This window comes from Orycteropus afer, unplaced genomic scaffold (assembly GCF_000298275.1).
Source record: "Orycteropus afer afer isolate SDZICR_OR568_19922 unplaced genomic scaffold, OryAfe1.0 scaffold00135, whole genome shotgun sequence".
In the NCBI taxonomy this organism is placed as follows: Eukaryota; Metazoa; Chordata; class Mammalia; order Tubulidentata; family Orycteropodidae; genus Orycteropus; species Orycteropus afer.
In genome coordinates this window covers 5784046-5807028 of record NW_006921722.1, presented here as the reverse complement: position 1 = coordinate 5807028, position 22983 = coordinate 5784046, and the positions used below count along the sequence as shown (strand labels likewise).

The 22983-nt window shown below is 45.2% G+C and overlaps 1 protein-coding gene across 1 annotated transcript; it reads left to right on the top strand.

The window, feature by feature from the left end:
* Nucleotides 1–16983: 16983 nt before the first annotated feature.
* Nucleotides 16984–17961, top strand: MAS1 (MAS1 proto-oncogene, G protein-coupled receptor). The gene has a single exon (XM_007945263.1). It carries the CDS (start codon nucleotides 16984–16986, stop codon nucleotides 17959–17961), a length of 978 nt encoding a protein of 325 aa, XP_007943454.1.
* Nucleotides 17962–22983: the final 5022 nt, after the last annotated feature.

Below are 22983 nucleotides of genomic sequence, written 5' to 3'. Positions count from 1 at the left end.
CTGGTTTTGGTCTTGGATCAGCTGACAATGGTGAGCTACCAGTAAGAGGTCCAGCTGGAGACACCCATTCTGTGAACCTGACTCTTAGGGAGATGTCTGGGCTGGAGAGGAAGATGTGGATGTGACCAGCATGTGGTTGCAATGGTGGGGCTGAATCCCATTGCCAGGGAGAGTCTGTACGGTAAGAAGGAATGAGGCCAACAGGTAGTGGACAAAGAGATGTGGCAAAGGAGACAGGTAAGGGACAGCCAGGAAGGCAGGGGAGGATGGAGGGAAGAAAATGTGGCTCGGCTGTGGCCTAATCCCAGAGACTGAAGGAGGAGGGCAGTGACCTTTGGGGATAGATTGCCAGGCCTGTCTTTCAAGGTCCTCTGAGTGGTTTCAAATCTCCAACCTTCTGAGCACTTAACCTTTTGCACCACCCAGGACTATAGATGCTGCACACCACCCCTTTATTTTACAGAAGAGGAAATTATATACATCATTCCATACACATGTTTTTGTGGAGAGAAGAGGAGTGTAGGGACTTCTGGCTCCCTTCTGGATGACATGGCTAAAAACGCTGTGTTGACCAAGGGCCCAGCTCCCTTCTATTATTTGTCCTAATGAAAGAACACACCTGAATTGTCCCCTCTGACATACATTATCACTACCTGACGGGTGAAGCTTAGTGACCTTCATCAACAGAAGTGCTTCTTGAGGGTGAGGGTGACTGGATCTCTCGCTTCGCAGAAGCATGTGGGAGTAGGACAGTATTTTCCAAAGACGGTCTCCCTGGTGGTGGTGGTGTTGCTGTCATGGGCTCAGTCCTGGGTAGATGGTGCTTAATAAAAACACATCAGGTGTTTAGGCAGGAAGTCCATCCTTGGAGGCTTCTTTTATTATTATTATTATTATTTATTGTGATTTGGGTGAAGATTTACAGAGCAAATTCACTTTCTATACAGCAGTTCACATATACTTTGTCTCATGTCATTGACCACAGTTTACCATAATGCAACAGCTCCCTTCCCACTTCCTCCCCATAGTTACCTCTTCCCAGTGTCCATCCTTCCATACTCTCCTGCCCCCTGAGCTGTCTCCCTATGCATAAGCAGCCCTTCCTTCTCCCATGATTGTTCTCTCCAGGGCGTGTGTCTACTTGAGGTAAATGTTTAACTCACATGCCTGTACTTTGTTTGGCTGGAAATCACAGGTGTGGGTTCAATTCCAGACCTGAAGGGCAGCTAGGGGCCATAGTCTCAGTGGTTCCACCAGGCTCTATTGGACCAGCAAACCTGGTCCCCACCTTCTTTTTTTTTTTTTTCCTCCAAATGGTTTTGAGTTTTGTTCCACATTGTTCTCCCTCTCTATCCAGGATCTCCTACATCCATCCCTTCCAAGTGGATGACAGTGGTAGCCAGGCACCATCTAGTTCTTCTGGTCTCATAGTTATATAGGTTGCAGATCAGATGGTGTACCAGTCGCTAGGACTGATTGTTTCCATTAATTTTGGTTTTCTTCTTTCTTCTTTGCTCTTGATGAGGAGAGACCCATCGTTGCATCTAGATGGCAGCTTGCTAGCTTTTAAGATCCCAGTTGCTACTCGCCAAAGTAGGAGGTGGAACAATGTTTTGTATAGTATGTTATGCCAATTGAGCTTGATGTCCCCTGTGACTATGGTCCCAAGCCCACAGGTTCAACTACTCGGTCGCTCTGAGTAGCTGGTTGTGACCAAGCAGTGACCACAACCTTGCCCCTCTACTATACACCTGGGAATTCTGATCATTCACATAAACTTATAGGACCATTGTCTGCCAACCGTATATATGTTCTTGGATACACCCTTGGAGGCTTCTAAGAAAGATCACTACTGAACAAGTTGATGGTAGTGATTACTTCTGGGGACACGAAGGCATTTAAAATGTCCCCAGAGCCCTACTAGCCATATGCAAGGTGAGAGAACTTCACACATAAGTGAAAGGTAGACAGTGAACTGGACGGGGGAGCAGAAACAGCACTGACTTGGGCCAGATGTGGGTCAGAGGGTGGGGTGAGGGCTGAGGGAGGCGATCTAGGCTCTGGTTCAGGCTTTGCTTCTGACTAAATGTGTCTTGGGTTGGTCAAAGCTGATTTCCTCCTCTGTGAAACAAAGCCATGGTGTGCAGTATCTATAGTCTCTGGGTGGTGCAATCACTTAAGGGCTGACCTCCTAACCAGAAGGTTGGTGGTTTGAACCCACCCAGGGGTGCCTCTGAAAAAAGGCCTGGGAATCTACTCCTGAAAGATGACAGCCTTGGAAACCCTACAGAGCACAGTTCTGTTCTGAAACACATGAGGTCGTCATGAGTGGATGGCAGCTGGTTTGGTTTCTTTGCTTCCGCAGGGTCCATGTGACTTCCGCAAGCTCTAAACCCAGTGATCCCCAGATCTGGTCAGGCTTGTCAGGGCCAGAGAGGTGTGTTGAAGAAACTCTGAGCTTCACCCTTTACAGCTTCACAAAATACCCCAGTTTTGGGGTGAGGGTAGTTAACGTACATGACAAAGGGTTGTATTTAGAAGGAATACTTGGAACTCAATAAACAAAAGGGGAAGGAACTGAAAAAACACTCCATGAAGGGAGAAATACAGCGACATTAACATGAAAAAAGGTCGTACCTCATTCAAAATCAAATAAAAGCAAATGGAAATATGGTCCTTTTTTAAAAAAATCATCTATCAAATTTGGGAATTAAAAAAGTGTAGATGTGAGGGAAAAACAAGCCTTCCTACGCTGTGAACAAACCACTCCTCTCCTGCTGATGACTCTGTAATCGGTACAGTTATTTTGGAAGGCAATTTCTCAGTCTGCATTAAAATCTTGAAATATTTTTATACCCTTTGAGCTGCAGTTTCACTTTAGAAATATGATCTTGGGAAGCAGAGCTGTACACAAAATTTACATCCAAGAAACTTCATTACCACGCTTTGTTTTTTAAAATAATGGGGAAAACCCAGAATTAACAGATAGACCCAATGTCAATGGGTTAAGTGAAAACAAATTTTGATGTCATTGCATTGTATGTGTAAAAAAATGTTGAAACTACAAAATGTTTGTTGTGTAGACTCACCACATAACAGAAATAAACAAAATACATGATGTGGTTGTTAGGTGCTGTCCAGTAGATGCTACATCCAAAATGTTGTTGTTGTTGTTATGTGCCATCGAGTCGGACCCAACTCATAGCGACTCCTCCTTGGATTTCAAGGCGGTATCACTACGGAAGTAGATTGCCCAAGCTTCCTTCTGAGGAGTGGCTGGTGGGTTTGAACCACCAGCCTTCTGGTTAGCAGTCAAGTGCCTTAGGCACTATGCTACCAGAGCTCCTACAAAATAGGAGGACTGTTAAATCATGTGTTAGAACACATGATGACATGAGAAAATGTGCCATGACAATATGATGCTGTGTGGAAAAAAAGCAGGATATAAAACAGATTGGGAAACACAATCTCAAATTTAAACAAAGAGTGTGTGTGGGACAGTGGGAAAAAGGCTAGAATGAAATATCTCAAAACGTTAAATTGAGTTAACTTTGAGGAGTGGTCTTATGTGTGATATTTCCGCCACCCCACCCCGAATTTTCCAGATTTTCTCCAATGAATAGTTATTAGTTTTGTAATTAGGAATAAGGAGCTCTGGTAGCATAGTGCCTAAGGCATTTGACTGCCAACCAAAAGGCTGGAGGTTCAAACCCACCAGCCACTCCTCGGAAGGAAGCTTGGGCAATCGACTTCAGTCGTGATACTGCCTCGGAAACCCAAGGAGGGGTTGCTATGAGTCGGATCCGACTTGATGACAGTGTGCTGCTGCTGCTCCATTAGGGAAAATGGAGCTCGGGTGGGGGGAGATGCGGTGGAGAATACTCCCATTTGTATTAAGATGATCAAAACCAAACCTATCCTGTTGTTGTTGAGGTGATTCTGACTCATGGTGTCCCCAGGTGACAGGGTAGACCCGCCCCATAGCATTTTCGAGGCAGTAATCTTTATGGAAGCAGACTGCCTCATCTTTCTCCTGCAGTGCAGCTTATGGGTTCAAACCGCTGACCTTTCAGTTGCAGCCAAGTGCCCAACCACTGCTCCACCAGGGCTCCTATGAATTGTTGAATGTAAAACGAATCTGCTTTGTAAAAATTCACCCAAATCACAACAAAAAGTTAAAAACTTTTTAACGTAGACCCTGTGGAAGCAAAGAAACCAAACCAGCTGCCGGGGAGTCAGTTCCCACTCATGACGACCTCATGTGTTTCAGAGTAGAACTGTGCTCTGTAGGGTTTCCAAGGCTGTCATCTTTCAGGAGTAGATTCCCAGGCCTTTTTTCAGAGGCGCCCCTGGGTGGGTTCAAACCACCAACCTTGTGGTTAGGAGCTCAGCCCTTAAGTGATTGCACCACTCAGAGACTATAGATGCTGCACACCACGGCTTTGTTTCACAGAGGAGGAAATCAGCTTCTATAAAATGAGTCTGATTGGGGGAAGACTTTTTCCAGTGACGACCCCTTTTGCACAGGCCAACTAGCCACCCAACCCAGCTGCTGCTGAGTCAATGCAGACCGGGCATCAGCCAGACCGGGGCTGTCAGTAGTTTTTTTTTTTTTTTTTAACTTTTTGTTGTGATTTGGGTGAATTTTTACAAAGCAGATTCGTTTTCCAACAGTTCATCCACATTTTGTTTTGTGACACTGGTTACTTTCTCGTGGTGTAACAGCTCCCCTCCCGCTTCCTCCCTGTGGTCACTCCTTTCCTGTGTCCTTCTTGTCTTTGCGTTCCTTCCTCCCTGCCTTTCTCCCTGTGCACATGCTGCCCTGGTGATCTCCCAGGGTTGACTGACTGTTCTAAGGAGACCATCTCCTTGGGGTAGGTGTCCAGCTCGTAGGCCTGTCTGTTGTTTGGCTGAGTTAGCCACGGGAGTGAGTTCAATTCCAGGCCCAAAGGGTAACTTGGGGCCACAATCTTGGAGGGTCTCACCAGTATCTATCAGACCAGTAAGCCTGGTCTCTTTTTTTATGATTTTGAGGTTTGTGCCACATTTTTCTCCCATTCTATCCAAGATTTCCAGATTTGATCCCTTTCCGAGTGGTTGGCGTTGGTAGCTGGGTACCATCTCACTCTTCTGGTCTCAGGGTCATATAGAGTAAGGTTCTCATGGTTCATTAGTCCTTTGGACTATTTCCACGTATCTTTGATTTTCTTCAAAGAGCTCAAGTGGCGTAGTGCCTAAGGCATTTGGCTATTAACCAGAAGGTTGGCTATTCAAACCTACCAGCCACTCCATTGAAGGAAGACTGGGCAATCTACTGCCATAAAGATTTACCACTTCGGAAACCCAAAGGGGGTTGCTATGAGTTGGAATCGACTCAATGGCAGTAAGTTTGGTCTTTTTTGGTTTTGTTTTTGATTTTCTTCACTCTTCTTTGGTCCAGATGAGGAGAGACAAATAGTTGCCACTTGGCTGCTCACAGGCTGTCAAGACCCCAGTTGGTACTTACCGAAGTTAGCTTCACAGCTTTTCAGAGGCTGACATTTCAGAAGCAGATCACCAGGCGTTTCTTCCAAGGTGCCTCACGTAGACTCGACCCTTCAACCTTTTGGTTATCAACTGAATGTGCAAACCATTTGCACAGGCAGTGGCAGTTAATCAGTATCTGCAGCTACCACACTCACTGCCATTGAGTCAATTCTGACTCAGAGCGACCCCCGTTGGGTGTCCGAGGCTATAGATCTTTGTGGAAGTAGATCGCCTCATTGTCCTTCCATGGAACAGCTGGTGGGTTTGAACTACTGACCTTCTGGCTAACAGTCAAGGGCATTATCCACTATGGATTCAAACGCAGAGAATGTAACAATCTGACCCTGTGATCGACAAACTCACAATTAGAAAGAAATCGAGTGCTTAGCAATGAGGCAAAATTCCCCTTTGACTTGAGGGACTATGGTGCCTTCAATCCTGTAGGTTGGAAGGATTGAGGGCAGAGCAGTTTGGAAAATGTTAGGCAGGGACCAAACCAAAATGAAACTCACTGCCATTGAGTTGATTCTCTCATAGCAACCCCCACTGGGCTTTCAAGGCTGTAAATACTTATGGAAGCAGTTTGCCTCATCTTTCTTCTGCAGAGAGCCTAGTGGGTTTGAACCACTGATCTTTTGGTTAGTTGCCAAGTGCCTTAACCACCACACCACAAAAGCTCCTTTTAGGCAGAGAGAGGCAGTCAAGGTAAGGGTCTCAGGCCCCAGAGGATCTTGGGGAATGCACGGGACCAGGCACCTGAAGTCTTCAGTGGGGTGCTTCCTTGAATCCATTGTGGAATGGCAGCCTGGCTCCCAGTTACTCCAGGTTCTATTCTATTTATTCATGTGTAAAATGAGGGGCTTAATTAGACCGGGGGTTTCCGGACTTTTCCAGTGGGAGGCTGGCTTGGATGCCCCGAATCCCTGCCCTAGTGGCTCTGTGGGTGTGAGTGTGGGTGCCAGTGCCCTGCACAGTGAAGGGCGTGTGAGTGTGTGAATGTGCTCCCTGCACAGAACTCCTTCTGAGTTGGGCTGCAAAGTGGCTCTGTGCTTCCTGGTTGTTAATCCTGTTTTCCATAAAATGAGGACCGTGACACCTTCCTTAGCAGCCTCTCGGCCTGGTCGTATGACCTGTAAGGTCATAAGGATCCAAAGCTCAGCTGAAAGTGAAATGCTTTGGACTCTAAAGACCTGTGCAGTGATATTCTTACGTCCCAGTTACTCCTTTCTCCCTAGGATTTTCTTTCTGAGAAGGATGGTAGATGCTTCCGTGATGCTGCCGCCGGTGCTTGCCGATAACGCTGCTGTCCCCGACCCAGCCCTTTGGGACTGAGGTTTCCTCGGGTGGGTCACTGACCACGTTGCGGTGCAGAGGACGTGAGGATGAGCTCTGCTTCCACACAGAGCCACCTGTGCCAGGTCCCCACCGAGCACTGTAAATACAGAGGCAGCCTAGATGCAGCTGAATCACAAACGGATTGTATGTCTGGACAAGAGCTGGCGGTGAGAGCCCTGGGCTCACGTGGAGACGCACTGTCCACAGTGATTAATCCCGTGGCGCCAATGCACGCCCCCATCCCGTGCTTCCTGAGAACTCAGTTCTGTGGTATTTGCTCTGCCTTTGGGGAAGGATTGCTGAGCCAAAACGAAATTATTCTGAGCTGCACTGTTTGGTCAACTAGCAACAATCACTCCTCCTGAACTCAAATACCTCAGCTGTCCACCAACAGAGATGAGTAATACACAGAGTGACTAGGGGCCTTGAGGAGGGGCAGGTTGGGGTGGTGAGCGTGGAGTGCTGGCTGGGTTCAAGGGCTCACTCACCATCTGCCAATGCACTTGGGGCTGAAATCCAGCTTGGTCTGAGGCATGTGATTTCATTTAAGTCCCCCCCTTGATGACAAAACAATTAGGAAGGCTACAACTCAAAGAGAATTAGCTTTAATGGGATTTTTATTTGCATTTCAATTGCCTGATGATCAAAGTCTGCCTAAGTATCCAATCCACAAGTAACTCTCTAACCATTAAAGAGCTCTTTTTATTAACCACAATGCCCCTGGGCATAAAGTATGTTTGTTCTCATGGGTAAGCACTGTACACAGTGATGTCACTAGGGAGGTGTGGGGGGTACAGACTGCACCAGGAGACACTGTTGGAAAGGAAGATGACACGAAATTGAGTGTCTATACAATTTTTGTGCAGTATTTCAGCAGAAATTTATTATTTTTTCATAAAAATGTCCTGTAAAAGAGACCTTGGATAAGCAAAGCAGTACTAAAGAAGAAGAACAAAGTAAGAGGTCTCATACTCTCCGATCTCAAAACCTTCTAAGACAGACACATAGACCAGTGGAACAGAATTGAGAACCCAGAAATAGATCCATCCACCTATGGACAGCTGATCTCTGACAAAGGACTGAAGCCCATTCAATGAGGAAGAGAGAGTCTCTTTAACGAATGGTGCTGGCAAAACTGGATATCCATTTGCAGAAAAATGAAACAGGACCCATACCTCACACCACATACAAAAGCTAACTCAAGATACATCAAAGGCTTAATGTAACACTTAAAGCTATAAAATTCATCAAATGAAAAATAAAGGCAAACTTAGAGGCCCTAATTTGTGGAATAAATCGACTATCAAACATAATAAAAAAATGCACAAACAGCAGAAGATAAACTGGATGACTGGGATTTTCTAAAAATTAAATTCTTACACACATCAAAAGAGTAAAAAGAGAACCTATAGATCGGGAAAAAATATTTGGCAATGACATATCCAACAGGGGACTTATCGCTAAAATTTATGGAAAACTTCAACACCTCAACATCAAAAAGACAAACAATCTAGTTTAAAAATGGTCAGAGGACATGAACAGACATTTCCCCAAAGAAAATATTCAGGCGGCCAACAAACACATGAAGAAACATTCACGATTATTAGCTATTAGAGAGATGCAAATCAAAACAACCATGAGATACCATCTCACCCCAGCAGTAATAGCAAAGTTCCACAACTCAGAAAACAACAAATGCTGGTGAATATGTGGAGAGATTGGAACTCTCATGCACTGCAAAATGTAAAATGATACAACCACTGTGGAAAATGGTATGACGATTCCTTGAAAAGAAATAGAAATATCATTTGATCCAGAAATCCCATTATTAACTATATATCCTAAAGAAGTGAGAGCCAGGTCACGAATATGCATATCCATGTTCACTATTTACAATAGCAAAGAGATGGAAACAACTTAAGTGCACATTAACAGAAGAATGTATAACCAAACTATGGTACATATACACAATGGAATACTATGTAACACCAAAGAATAATGGAGAATGTGTGAAACACTGCATAACGTGGATGAACTTGGAGGATTTTATGTTGAGTGAAATAAGATGGTGTCCGACTACCACTGTCAAGTGCTCAGAAAGGGACCAGAATTGGAGACCCTGAATAGATCGGGAGAATAATGTGGCACAAAGCTCAAAATCATTAAAAAAAAAAAAAAAAAAAAAGACTAGGCTTACTGGTTTGTTAGAGACTGGTGAAACCCCTGAGATTACAGCCGTTCATCCGCTCGTCACACTTCAGGCCTGGAACTGAACTCACTCCCATGGCTTGACCTTCAGCCAAACAATAGACAGGTCTATGAGGTGAACAATTACACCAGGGAGGTGCACTCCTTAGAACAATCAACTACAGGAGATCAGAAGGGCAGCATTTGCACAGGGAGAAAGCTCAGAGGGCAGGAATGCATGGGAAAGAGAGATGCAGGGAAAAGGTAACACAGGGAGGAAGTGGGAAGACAGCTGTTACATTGTGGGGATTGCGATCAATGTCATGCAACAAAATGTGTATGAACTGTTGAACGGAAAACGAATTTGTTCTGTAACTTTTACCCAAATCACAATAAAACATTTTCTTTTTTGAAAAAAAAAAAAAAAAATCCTGTAGTTAAACAACAAGAACATTTTCTGGAAGCCCAGCTTACAAGTATCAAAATACCTGCAAAGCTAAAAAACCAAAAATCCAAACCCACTGCCATTTACCTTTTGAACTTTATAATGCAGCTCCGGTCAGAGCTGTCATTGTTACTGAGTTGCAATGACTCTGAATCAAGTGGTTTCATCTGCAGGCACTGCAAGCATGTGCTGTTGTTTTTGTGGCTGCCACTGTTGTTAACAGTCATTGATTTTGTTAAATTTTCTGATGATTTAGCTATAATGTTGTGATAAGTAGCACTTACGAACCTCCATCAATAACTTTTTTGAGAGGAATTTAGTGTTTAAAGGAAAAGAAGGAGAAAATAAAAAAAGGCTTCCGTTCAGTTCCTAATAATGTTGTAATGAATAATGTTGGCATTCAACGCAGAAAGATTTTTACAAAACAATTTTGTTGTTAGTATTCATATAATCTAAGAAATATTACAGTTAAGAAATTTACAACCATATTTATCATTTATTCTATGACCAAAGCTGATCATAAATATTAGAAGGGTTCTTCATGGTCAGGTACAGGAGGAGACCATGGGGGAATGACAGCGTGAGTCACCTCACCAGGTGACAGCAACCTCAGCAATGCCACTGCCTGTGCCTTCTGGCGTCTCGGTGGCGGTGGGTTTCACTTCTCAGAACAACTTGACAAGTATTTATTGAGTGCCTGCTGTGTGCCCAGTACTGGGAGTCAGAAGTGAGTAAGAAAAGTCCTGTGTTCAAGGAGTGTACAGTTTAGTGAGGAAGATACAATTTTAACTTGGCTATGAGGAGGAATGTCATTGGTGTGAAGGCAAGTCATGAATAACAGCAGAGTGGGAGAAAGGTGTATTGGAAAAGGGAAGGACAGCAGTGTGGGAGGCGGGGAGGGTGGTTGGGCACAGTGAGGCCTGGGGAACAGGAACAGGGAATTGTCTCAAGAGTTTGGGAACTGGGAATACAGGTGGGATTTTTGTACTGCTACAAAAGACGTCTTTAAAGTGTTACAAGCAAAGATGTCACTTTGAGGACTACAGTGTGCCTGACTCGAGCCATGGGCTTTTCGATTGCCTTGTATCCATTGGAAAGCTGGAGAATGAAAAAGGGAGATGGGAGAAGAATTGATGCATTCCAGTTGTGGTGCTGGTGAAGGAGACAGCATACGGTGAACTGCCAGAAAAACGAACACACTAGTCTCGAAGGCGGTACAGCCAGAGCGTCCTTACAGGGAGGGTGCTGGGGCTTCGACTCACTTACTGTAAACATGCCAAAAGGAAGGACCGATGGTAACGAAGGGAGGAAGTGGGAAGAGAGTGTTACACTGTGGAGAACTGCAGTGAATGTCATGAAACAAAACATGGATGAACTGTATGGAAAAGGAAAGACCAATCACTAGCAAAGGATGTCATGCTTGGTAAAGTAGACCCCAAACCAGAAAACCAAACCCACTGCCGTTGAGTTGATTCTGACTCATAACGATCCCCATTGGGTTTCTGAGGTGGTAAATCTTTACAGAAGTAGATTGCCCCATCTTCCTTCTGCTGAGTGGCTGGTGGGTTTGAACCACCAACCTGCTGGTTAGCAGTCAAATGCCTTAGGCACTGCACCACCAGAGCTCCTTAAAGGTCAGTGAAAATAAGGGAAACTCTCCATGAGACAGAGTGACGTAATAGCCGCAACTATGGGCTGACGCACAGCAATCGTCAAGAGGCAGGTGCAGCACCGGGCAACATTTCCTTCTGTTATACATCAGGTCACCTGGAGTCAGAGCTGACTTGATGGCTCCTACAACAGAACAACGTGTAAGATTAAGCGACCAGGAATTTGGTCTTAGATGACTTCTGTATCTGGAATTTACAATCATACATGCACAGTAATGAGTATCAGGTATGCCTGCCTATTACTCTTTGTTTTATGAAGTACTGATTAATAAAACATTTAGGCATGGGAATGGAAGAAGTCTGTGGAATGTGTGACTAATTGCCTCTTTTGCCATGAGACCAGAAGAAAGATTCTATTTTGATCAAAATTTCTGTAGAAGAATCCTGATCAAAAGGGTGAAATGTAGAACAGAATTTCAAATTTTCATGGACTCTAGACTATTTGGAGCCATGGGGTCTGAATGAACCACTGAAACTATTGCCCTGAGATCATCTTTAAAACTTAAACCAAAAGAATCCCCTGAAGTCTCCTTAAAATCAAACAATAAAAACCAAACCCAACCCACTACCATTGAGTTGATTCAACTCATAGCAAACCTATAGGACAGAATAGGTGGCGCAGTGCCTAAGGCTCATAAGGAAGATGGGGCAATCTACTTCTGTAGTGATACTGCCTTGGAAACCCAAGGAGGGGTCACTATGAGTCAGATCTGACTTGACGGCACATAACAACAACAACAGCAACAGTGCCTAAGGCATTTGACTGCTAACCAGAAGGCTGGCGGTTCAAACCTACCAGCCACTCCTTGGAAGGAAGGCTGGGCAATCTACTTCTGTAGTGATACTGCCTGGGAAACCCAAGGAGGGGTCGCTATGAGTTGGATCTGACTCGACAGCAGTGAGTTTGGTTTTTGGCTTTTATAGGGTTTCCAAGGCTGTAATCTTTACAGAATCAGACTGTCAGACCTTTCTGCCATGGAGCCACTAACAGGTTCAAACCACCAACCTTTTGGTTAGCTTACCTAGTAAAAAATGATGCTGCTTTGAGCATTACGCTCTGTTAAGAACTATAGAATCAAAATGACAACAGCAAGTCTGAAGATTAGATAGGAACCTTAAGGGGCAGTGAGTTTATGTTAATGGGGGAGGAATACAGAGAAAAGGAGGGGAGAAAGGTTGCATAATTCGTGGAAGGCAATAATGTCACTGAAATGTACCTGCGGAAACTGTTCAATGGGTGTGTTTTCTGTGTACACTCTTAACAACTAACTCACTAACTAAGTTAGGCACTTGAGAGCAAGGAATACAGTGATGTGCACACCTGCCTTTATTGGTGCCTTTACTGATGTTCTTCAAATACAGGCAGACCTCAGAGATATTGTGGGTTTTGGTCCAGACCCCTGCAATAAAGTAAATATCTTAATAAAGCGAGTCACATGAGTTTTGTGGTTTCCCAGTGCATATAAAAGTTATGTTTACACTGTACTGTAGTGTATTCATGGAGCTTTGGTGGTACTGTGGATACAGCATCAGGCTGCTAACTCAAATGTCTGCAATTCAAACCCACCAGCTGCTCTGTGGGAGAAAGATGAGGCGGTTTGCTTCATTAAAGAGGACAGCCTTGGAAACCCCATGGGAACTTCTACTGTGTCCTCTAGGGGCGCTGTGGGTTGGAATTGGCTTCACCGCAATGGGTTTTGGGTAATCTGTGAAGAGTGTAGTGTTGTTGTTAGGTGCCACTGAGTTGGCTCCAACTCACAGCAACCCGATGTGCAACAGAACAAATTGCTGCCCAGTCGTGCGCCAGCCTCACAATCCTTGCTGAACGTGAGCCCGTCGCTGCAGCCACTGGGTCAATCCATCTTGTCAAGGATCTTGCCCTTTTTGGCTGACCCTCCACTTTTTCAAGCATGACATCCTTCTCCAGGAAATGGTCCCTTCTGACAACATGACCAAAGTAGGTGAGATGAAGTCTGGCCATCCTCGCTTCCAAGGAGCATTCTGGCTGCACTCCTCCCAGGACAGATTTGGTCATTCTTCTGGCAGTCCATGGAACTTTCAGTACCCTTCACCAACACCACAATTAAAAGACACAAATTCTTTGGTCTTCCTTCTTCATTGTCCAGCTTTCATATGCATATGAGTCAATTAAGAGGCTGTCACTTCCGCTCATCTGTCGGTTTGTCATACTGTGGTGGCTTGCATGTGGCTCCGAGGCTGGAAGCTATGCCACCAGTATTTCAGATACCAGCAGGGTCATCCATGGTGGACAGTTTTCAGCAGAGCTTCCAGACTAAGCCAGATTGGGAAGAAGGACGGGTCCATCCACTTCGGAAAAAATTGGCCACTGCCAACCTTATGATTAGCAGTGAAACACTGTCCAATAAAAGTGCAACAGCATTATGAAAAAGTTTGAAATATTGTGAGACTGACCCAAGTGTGACACAGAGACGTGAAGTGAGCACATGCCGTTGGAAAAATGGCGACGGTACACTTGCTTGAAGCAGGGTTGCCACGGCCTTCTATTTGTAAAAAAAATGCAGTGTCTGCAAGGTGCAACAAAGTGAAACACAATAAAAAGAGTTCTGTCCGCACTTCACACTCCATGCTCCCCAGCCCAAGCTCCCCACCACTGCTCCTCACCCCCACCCCGTGGTCTCCGTCTCAAGCATCAGTCGTTTATCTCCACAGCCTCATTACACAGAAATCTCCGTCTCTCCCTCACCTCCCCGCCCTGCAGGCCTGAGCTGCTTCCCTGAATGTCTCTGGAACCCATTTTCTCCTCTCATTCCTTCAGCCACCATCCTAATTATTGCTTCTGACCAGGACTATTTCAACAAGCCCTGCTGGTTTCTTTGCTCCAGTCTCTAGACTCTACCCTGAGCAAACATTTCTAAAACACACTTCAGCTCCCATCCCAACCTGTGACGAAACATTTCATGGCTCGATTACAAATGGCGATCCTCACACTGGCTCAGGGCTCACCTGCATCAGAACCCCCTGGACCATAAAAATCCACTGTTGAGGGCCCCATCCCAGACTTTCTGAAACCTGGGAAGCCCTAGAGTTTGCACCAACGTTGGATAATCTGTAGCCTGTAGAATAAGTCTGACACTTAAAATGCATCTTAGTGATGAGTCTTTGTGCTTCTCTCCAGCTGTTCATTGCCTTATAAATCGTTGACCAGCCTCCTCAAATTCCACCAAGAGCGTTCTGCACCCTCCTGCCTCCATGACCCTGTCCATGCTGTTCTCTGTTCTGAAAATGCCTTTCTTTCCCTTCCTCAACTAACAAACTCCTATTGATCCTCTAAGGCCCAGCCGTGTAAGCCCTCCTCGAATTCCTGGGACACTGCATTCTGCTGTGTGCTTGCCCAGCACTTCATCAAGGTCTCTTGTATTCCACTTATCACATTGAATTAGGTTTTGTTGATAACATGTCTGTGTGCCCCTTTGCAAAAGAGTGTAGAAGACTATGGCTTATTCGTTCCATTATCTTAACACTTAGTTCAGTGACTTACACCCTCAGAAAATCAGATTACATCCAGAATCCAACCAGGTCTTACTGCCTCCACCATGTACCTGGTCCACACAGCCATCATCTCTCTGTCTGACTTCCCTCTCTCTGCCCATGTTCCCCAGTGTCTAGTTGGATCACAAGACCACAGTCACAGGGCTTCACTTGTCTCCCTAGCATGGATAACTTACATAGCTATTTAGGTGTGGTTGCTGCCATTGGTATTCATGACTGCTTGCCTCCCCACCAGAAGAGAAACTCAAGAAGTTAGGGTTTGTTTTGTTGCTTTCATCCACTGCTCTATCCCAGGTAAAGAGCTCTGATAGGACAGTGGTTAAAGCACTCAGCTGCTAACCAGAAGGTCAGCGGTTCAAGCCCACCAGACACATTCTGGGAGAAAGATGAGGCAGTCTGCTTTTGTAAAGATGACAGCCTTGGAGACCCTATGGGGCAGTTCCACTCTGTCTAATAGGGTACCTGTGTGACGGAATTTATTGGATGGCAGTGGGTTTGGTATGGTTTGGTACCCAGATGCCTAGAGCAATGTCTGGTGTGAAGTTGGCAAATACATAACAAACTTAATAAACATTTGATAACTGAATTTGAGTGGCTGGAGGTTCCTTCCCGGAAACACTGTAGTCTTACCTACAACCTTGGAACAAAGCCTGGTCCCTACACCAGGTCTTGGTGAATTCTGGCCCTTGTCTTGGGCTCCTGGGGTGTGTGTGGTCTGCATCTTCCATCTGATTGTGAAACGGAAGAGCTGTACCCCCGTGAAGATAATCTGCCAGCCTCAGCAGGGCAGTCAAGGGAAGGGGGATTAGGACGGCGGCAGCGGGGTGTTCTCGGGCTCCTGGCATCTCATCATTGGGGACGTTGATGGGATGTCCCGCTGGCAATCCAGGCACAGCTGTTTCAGAGAGGAAACTCAAAGCCTTGTGGATGTTGGGGGTCTGCCGGTCCAGTTCTGGAAAAGTCTAATATTATTAGAGATAGTCAAGTTCTACAAAATAGAGTATCTATACCCAGTCTCTGCTTCCAGGGAGCTTATGAAAGGAGGCAGATATAAATTAAATGCAATTTAATACATATTTGATCAATTTTCTAAAGCTGAATTATTGTGCACATGAAGGGGCCCTGGTCTGCAAGGTCAAACGTGCAAACAGTGGGCTGCCTCCTTTCCTTTCCCGGGGAGGGGGGGAAGTGAGGATGTGTGTTTGCTTCATGCCAGCAGGGTGGGACACTGCAGACATGTGTTTTGCAATGAATAAAGAGAATTTTTGCTTTGTTGCCGCCAATCGTTAGCGTTTTTATCAGTTTCCGGTTGGTGCTTTGTTTGGTATCTATGTCAATAGTGTTTTCCTGGACGGTCTGGTTTACGGTATGTGGAGCTGGAAATACATTTTGTGAGCACTGCCATCTGCTCCGCTACAGAGCTGGTTCCCACGACATACCTCATCTGAGTAGGTGCTCAGCTTTGCTGCAGATAAAAAATGTCAAATTTTGTCATATACAAGAGACCATACACAAGAATCACCTTTTAACTGTTCACACTTTAAAGGTACCAATGCACTGCTAAGCACAATTGCACTAGGCTCGTCCTCTCGTTCACCCATTTCTTATGGCACTCAATGGAGTAAAACAGTGTTGACGGCAACATTGCCAGACATGGAATTTTCATTGCATCCCATTGGAATTAACTGGGCCTCTCAGGCAAGAAGTGGACTCACAGAAGAAGGAATGAATTTCCAAAGTCTTGGAGACAGCGCGGGCAGAGCCGGGAATGGACATCAGGAATTTGAACCTTCTTACCCTGCCATATCCTCTCGGGCACTAAACCCAAAGCAGATGATAATACAAAATGAAGAGCTCTTGAGGATCAAACAGGAGCCCTGGCAGTCCAGTAGTTCAAGCACTTGGCTGCTAACCAAGCTGTTCAGCCCACCAGATGCTCCACAGGAGAAAGATGAGGCAGTCTGCTCCTGTCAAGATTTACAACCTTAGAAACCTCATGGGGCAGCTCTAGTGTGTCCTCTAGGGTTGCTATGTGTCAGAACTGAGTTGATGGTAATGGGTTTTCTCATTTGAGAATAAAAATCAGTTCTCTCACTTGCCAAAATGTCAAATTTTGTCATTGTTAGAAAGCGAATAATATAGTCTATTAATTTTAAAAAAATAATATAAAGGGTATGATCTATAACTGAAATTCACCCCTTTATTCCAATTCACCAATTTTCATGATCTTGATATGTTTCTTTTTCTTACTTATAGAAAATTGCCTGAAGAGCCCAGGCTGTGCCCCTCATGGCTGACTCCAACGGAAGCTCATTTGTTGCTCAGGAGCCTGTGAATGCCTCCATCAGATGGAACGCCTCTGCAAAGCCTTCCCACCGGGAAATCCCTGTTGTGCACTGGGTCATCCTGAGCATCTCCCCACTGGGGTTTGTGGAGAATGGACTTCTACTCTGGTTCCTCTGCTTTCGGATGAGAAGAAACCCCTTCACAGTCTACATCACCCACTTGTCTGTTGCAGACATCTCATTGCTCTTTTGTATTTTTATTCTGTCTGTTGACTATGCTCTTGACTATGAGCTATCTTCTGGTTATTACTACACAATCGTCACTTTATCAGTGACTTTTTTGTTTGGCTACAACACAGGCCTCTATCTGCTGACAGCCATAAGTGTGGAGAGGTGCCTGTCGGTCCTGTACCCCATCTGGTACCGGTGCCACCGTCCCAAGCACCAGTCAGCATTTGTCTGTGCCCTTCTGTGGGCACTTTCTTGCTTAGTGACCACCATGGAATATGTCATATGTATCGACAGTGGAGGACAGGGCCATCCTCGAAGTGACTGTAGAGCAGTGATCATCTTCATCGCCATCCTGAGCTTCCTGGTCTTCACTCCACTCATGGTGGTTTCCAGCGCCATCTTGGTAGTTAAGATCCGAAAGAACGCACGGGCCTCCCACTCCTCGAAGCTGTACCTGGTCATCACAGTCACCATCATCATTTTCCTCATTTTTGCCATGCCCATGAGGCTCCTTTACCTGCTCTACTATGAGTATTGGTCAACATTTGGGAACCTGCACCACATTTCGCTTCTCTTCTCCACCATCAATAGCAGCGCCAACCCTTTCATTTACTTCTTTGTGGGCAGCAGTAAGAAGAAGCGGTTCAAGGAGTCCTTAAAAGTGGTTCTCACCCGGGCTTTCAAAGATGAAATGCAACCAAGGCGTCCAGAAGACAGTGGCAATGCCATCACCATTGAGACTGTTGTCTGAAGGCTCTGGAGAGATATCATGGACAAAACAGGGACATGAAGACAATTTTCAGTTTGTGCTCTCTTAAATACAAAACTGAATCCTTGGGGGGTGCAAACAGTTAATGTGTCCGACTGCTAACTGAAAGCCTGGAGATTTGAGTCCACCCAGGGGTGTCTTGGTGATCTACTTCCAAAACACCAACCATTGGAAACACTATGGAGCATGCCTCTATTCTGACACACATCGGTCACCGTGAGTCAGCAGTGAATTGATGGCAACAGGTTTACTAGTTTAAGTATCAGACAGAAGGACACCCACTCCATGTACATGAGATACTAATTAACGATGAGATTGTTCTCTTGCACTGTATCTTCTGGAAATGCATAGATATATATCAGACCTCCTTCCTGTACCTATCAAATAACTCAATTCCTCCTCAGCTATCCTGGAAGCATATTCCATGGACTGTAGAAACTAGCAGGGAGATTTGAAGATGTTCAGAGGAAGAGGCCAAAGGGTAAAAAAAAAAAGGTGGGAACTTGGGGAGACCAAACAATGTAGTGGAAAGAGACAAAGGTTTTGGGATCAGACTGACTCTGTCATTTACTACCTGTGTGACCTCAGGCAAGTGATTTAGCCTCTGGGAGTCTCATCCCCTCACTTATCAAATGGTCACAATCATGTACTTACCTCCCAGGGTCGCTATGAGGGTGAACTGAGGATAAGGTGTACAGAACACCAGCCACTTCCTCTGTGTTCAGTAAGCATTAGTTCCTCCTCACTCTTTAAATGGAAGATGAAATGTGCACTTCTGTCTTGTAAAGCACAGACAGACACTAACCTACACACTACTCATCATGTGTAAACATTATATGTTCTTCAAGGCTAAATGTGAATGTAAATAGGCCCCTCTTTGCCTGCAGCATGAAAGCTTTCCGTGCCTAGCACCACTATGAACACATATGCAGATGCTAGGACATCTAGCCAGTCCCGTCTTAGGACACAAGCTCAGGAATACAGGGCAACCACTTGGCCACTGATGGAGGTGCTTCTCTTGGCTCCTCCAGTTGGTGAGAACACCACCAGATGTGATGGAAGTCTGCCTTTTTGCACTCTTTGTATATACATTTTCATAAGTGGAACTGAATTCACAAGTTCACCCCATCAGGGGGTGAGTTCTTTATAGCCTCAATGTTCCACCTGTAGCCAGGTGAAGGTCTATCCATGCCTCCTCCTCCTGAAGCGTTTCTTTGCATCATTCAAGGAAGGAGACTCAGTGGCATAGGGCAATGAAGTGGCCCTATCGTGGAGGGGCTCTGCACGTTTTCCTCAAGACAGACATTTGCACAGCAAACGGTCCTCAACACAGCACTCACACTTGCTGAGGGTGTCTCGGCCAACTCGCTAGCCGTGACACATGCCTGCATCTTCAGACTCATGACCTGGGTTTTCCCACCGAAGCCTGGCTTGGCCTATAGATTACATTGCTATGTTTGTTTTCCTCCTGTCCCTTCTAGAAGTCCCACATTATGGTGATGTCTCATGTGGCTCTTTGGGCAGTACAATGTTCAAGCCCATAAATAAGCCCATAGGTATTTATCTGAACTCTTTGTCTTTCAAAGGGTCAAGGGAGCAGTGAGGAAACGGTCCTCTGATGCTGCCTGGTTTTCTCTAACCTTCTTCCTTCCTGCAGAGAAACAAGTGGCTGTATCCATGAGGCAGCGTAGCTGGGGCGAGGGGGTATGTGTGAGTCCCTCCAGCCGGTCCTGGCCCCCACGGCCAATCAAGTTGGGAGCCAAGAGGCTTTCAAATGATGATGACATCTGATTCAGAACTAAGGCATCTTGCCTTCCCGAACCCAGATGGGGTGCGGGGAGATCACTTAGGAGGGTCTTGTTTCTGAAAACAGAGCATATTTGCTGGTAAAGAACACAATCAATAATGGGATCAGAGCGACTCTCTTGTGTTTACCAGCATCTTGCTCAATGTTACCCTAACCTCTGTGTCAGTGAAAAGGGATCAAGACCAAGGAAATCTTGATCTTAGAGAGGGATCTAAAGACTATGGCACACAAGAAACTGCCACCCGAGGAAAATATGTGGAACTCTTGGGCAGCCCTGTTTGTTGCCCTTCTGCAGAAAAAGTGGGGAAATAGAATGTGATAGGAACATAAAATTCTTCTAACCTTTTAAAAAGTAATGCCTTGTAAAGAGTTTGGATTCAGAGTTGGGCAATATTGTTAAGACAAATTTCTCTCTCGTTTCCCCGTAAAAGCATGTTCAGGTTAACTATAAGCTTGAAATGAAAGCAAGAAGATTTAAGTAAATGCACAAGGAAGACTGGATTGGGCATGGAGATAATTCACCTAAATCATCGTAGGATTACTGGGTGATATTTCTGAGAATTCTCTGGGAATGGGGAGTTCAGATATAATGCTTGTCTTCAGTGTAGGGGAAGGGTTTGTAACGTTCTTTTGACCAAGGCGAAGATGACCAGGTGGAAGCCCTGTCCTCCACAATGGGAGACACACCTGGAGGAAACCCCAACAGTGAGCTGGACACAGATTCATGTTGAGAGAGTGTTATCAGCAAAGTTGTGTGGCAGTGAAGAGGAAGGCCAGATCACATTATGGGTAGTTAAAAGGAATGGCTCAGGAAGGTGGCCTTTGGGTTGCTTGAAGGCACATGGGATTCCAGAGACTAAGGAGGAAGAAAGGGGGTTCAGGCAGAGGTCGGGCATCAGGAAAGGCACACAGCACCGGGGGAGAGTAAGTCTACTCACTGTGCTCTGTGGTGTCACTAGGGTTGCTGTTAACCAGTAACTCAGGGTATATCACCCCACCCGCCTGTCCCCTTCCACTCCTCCTGTACGAAACCATGCAGAATCCTTAGTAACGTTTATTATCAATTTTAATCATAGAATAGTATGTGGTATAGATGTAAATGCTTAAATGTAATATTTCTTAGATTATATAAATACTAGCAACAAAATTATTTAAAATCTTTCTACACTGAATTACAACATTATTAGCAACTGAGCAGAAATCTTTTTTGATTTTTTGCCTTCTTTTCCTTTAATTACTACTTTATTTTCAAAAAAGTTATTGATATAGGTTCACAAATACTACTTACCACAATGTTGTAGCTAAAACACCAGAAAATTTGACAAAATCAATGACTAGAAACACTGGCAGCAACAAAAACAGTGCATGCTTGTAGTGGTACAGGTGAAACCACGTGATTTGAAGTGTCATTGTAATTGGGTGATAATGACAGCTCTGACCAGAATAAATAAGAAAGTTCAAAAGGTGAATGGCAGCTTTTTTGTTTTTCTTTTTAAATGTAAGCTGGGCTTACAAAACATGTTTTGGTTGTTATAACTAACTACAGGGATATTTTTATAAAAAATAATAAATTTCTCCTAAAACACTGCACAAAAATTTTATAGACAGCTATTTTGGTGTCACCCTCTCTGACAGTGTCACCTGGTGAAGTTGGAGCCCCACACTCTGCCAGTGATGCCACTGGCTGTGCCCTCTGGCCATGGTGGGCAACTGGGCTCTGGAGCCCCACGGGGCCCTGCTCAACCTCAATCCCTCCCATCTCCCTGTTGCTGTTATCCCTTGGCCTGTCACCACCACATTCTGCAAATTCTTTGGAACAGATGCACAGGTCTTCTTTCTACACCCAGTGCTCCATCTTTCCACATTACCCACCTCTTATCTCTACAAACTCTCTGTAGCCTCCATCTCTGTCTCAACTGATGCGACCCTCAGCTCCTCTCCATTTGAGTGTGGCCCACAGTGCTGCACTGCAGGCCTTGTTGCAACCTAAAACCAATCCACTTCTGGACACTAACGTTGTCCGGTGCCACCATCTGACTGTGGCTTCCTGTCTTTCACATCGTTCATGTTCTTACTTCCGTTGCACTTGGGCTTCCAGAAGGTCTGTTGCCTTGGCCATCAAGCTCAACCCAGTCTATGAGCTCCCTTCTGCGTCACCTTTCTCCCAGCCAAGCCTCTGTTTTCCTGCTCTGGTTGCTCACTCACCATGTTCCTTGAGTCTCTTGTCTCCTTGCTTTTCTGTCCCTCACCTGCCCAAGTTGTCTCTGCTCCAAACCGGTCTTCAGAGTGGTATAGAGAAATTTCAGATTAGAGCTCATTAAAATTTATTGTTCTTTCTAGGGCTGATCCCTTCTCACTTCCTCAAACCTCTTCCCTGTTCCCCTGGGTTGTTGTTGCTGTTGTTATGTGCCGTCTAGTTGGTGAACAGCGTTGCTGGCCTGGACTAGCCTGCTCTGCACCATGGATTTTTCTATAGACAACATTCTGTGCATTGAAATGAGTGATTGGTGAGCCAACAGTTCCATGTCACTCCTCTCTTCCTCATACTTCTAGTCAGTGCCCCACGTTGACCGAGACGGAGTAGTCAGATGCCTTCATGTACTATGCGAGGAGCACCTGGTAGATGCCTTATGGGATGCCTGCAATTGCACCACTATAAAAGTGGTTCCTTTAGGTTAGATTTTGTCTTTTCACTTGACCCATTCTAAAATTTACAAATCCTTCCTGGAAGGGATAACACCGTAAGTCACACTAAGTTTCTCTTATGTTTTCTTTCTTGGGGAAGAACATTAGAGAACTAGACACCCAGGTGTTAAGGCTACTGAATCAGTGGGTGGAGAAGTGGCAGGTGAAAGAAGGAAGAGATTGTTGTTGTCATGTGCCATGGAGTCAGACCCGACTCATAGCGACCCCTCCTTGGGTTTTCGAGGCAGTGTCACTACAGAAGTAGATTGCCCAACCTTCCTTCCGAGGAGTGGCTGGTGGGTTTGAACTGCCAGCCTTCTGGCGAGCAGTCAATTGCCTTAGGCACTACGCCACCAGAGCTCCCAGAAGGAAGAGGTAGGAGCAGTAAAATATTGTATCACTTGATATCTCACGTAGGAAACTTCTTTGCTTTTCATTTAATGTTTGGCTCCTTGACATTACAAGGTTGTGCAGGGAGCAGAGATCCTCATGACCTGACAACATCACTTACA

Bases quoted from the DNA above. Each gene is read 5' to 3' on its own strand.
- MAS1 (XM_007945263.1), top strand. From the start codon at position 16,984: ATGGCTGACTCCAACGGAAGCTCATTTGTTGCTCAGGAGCCTGTGAAT.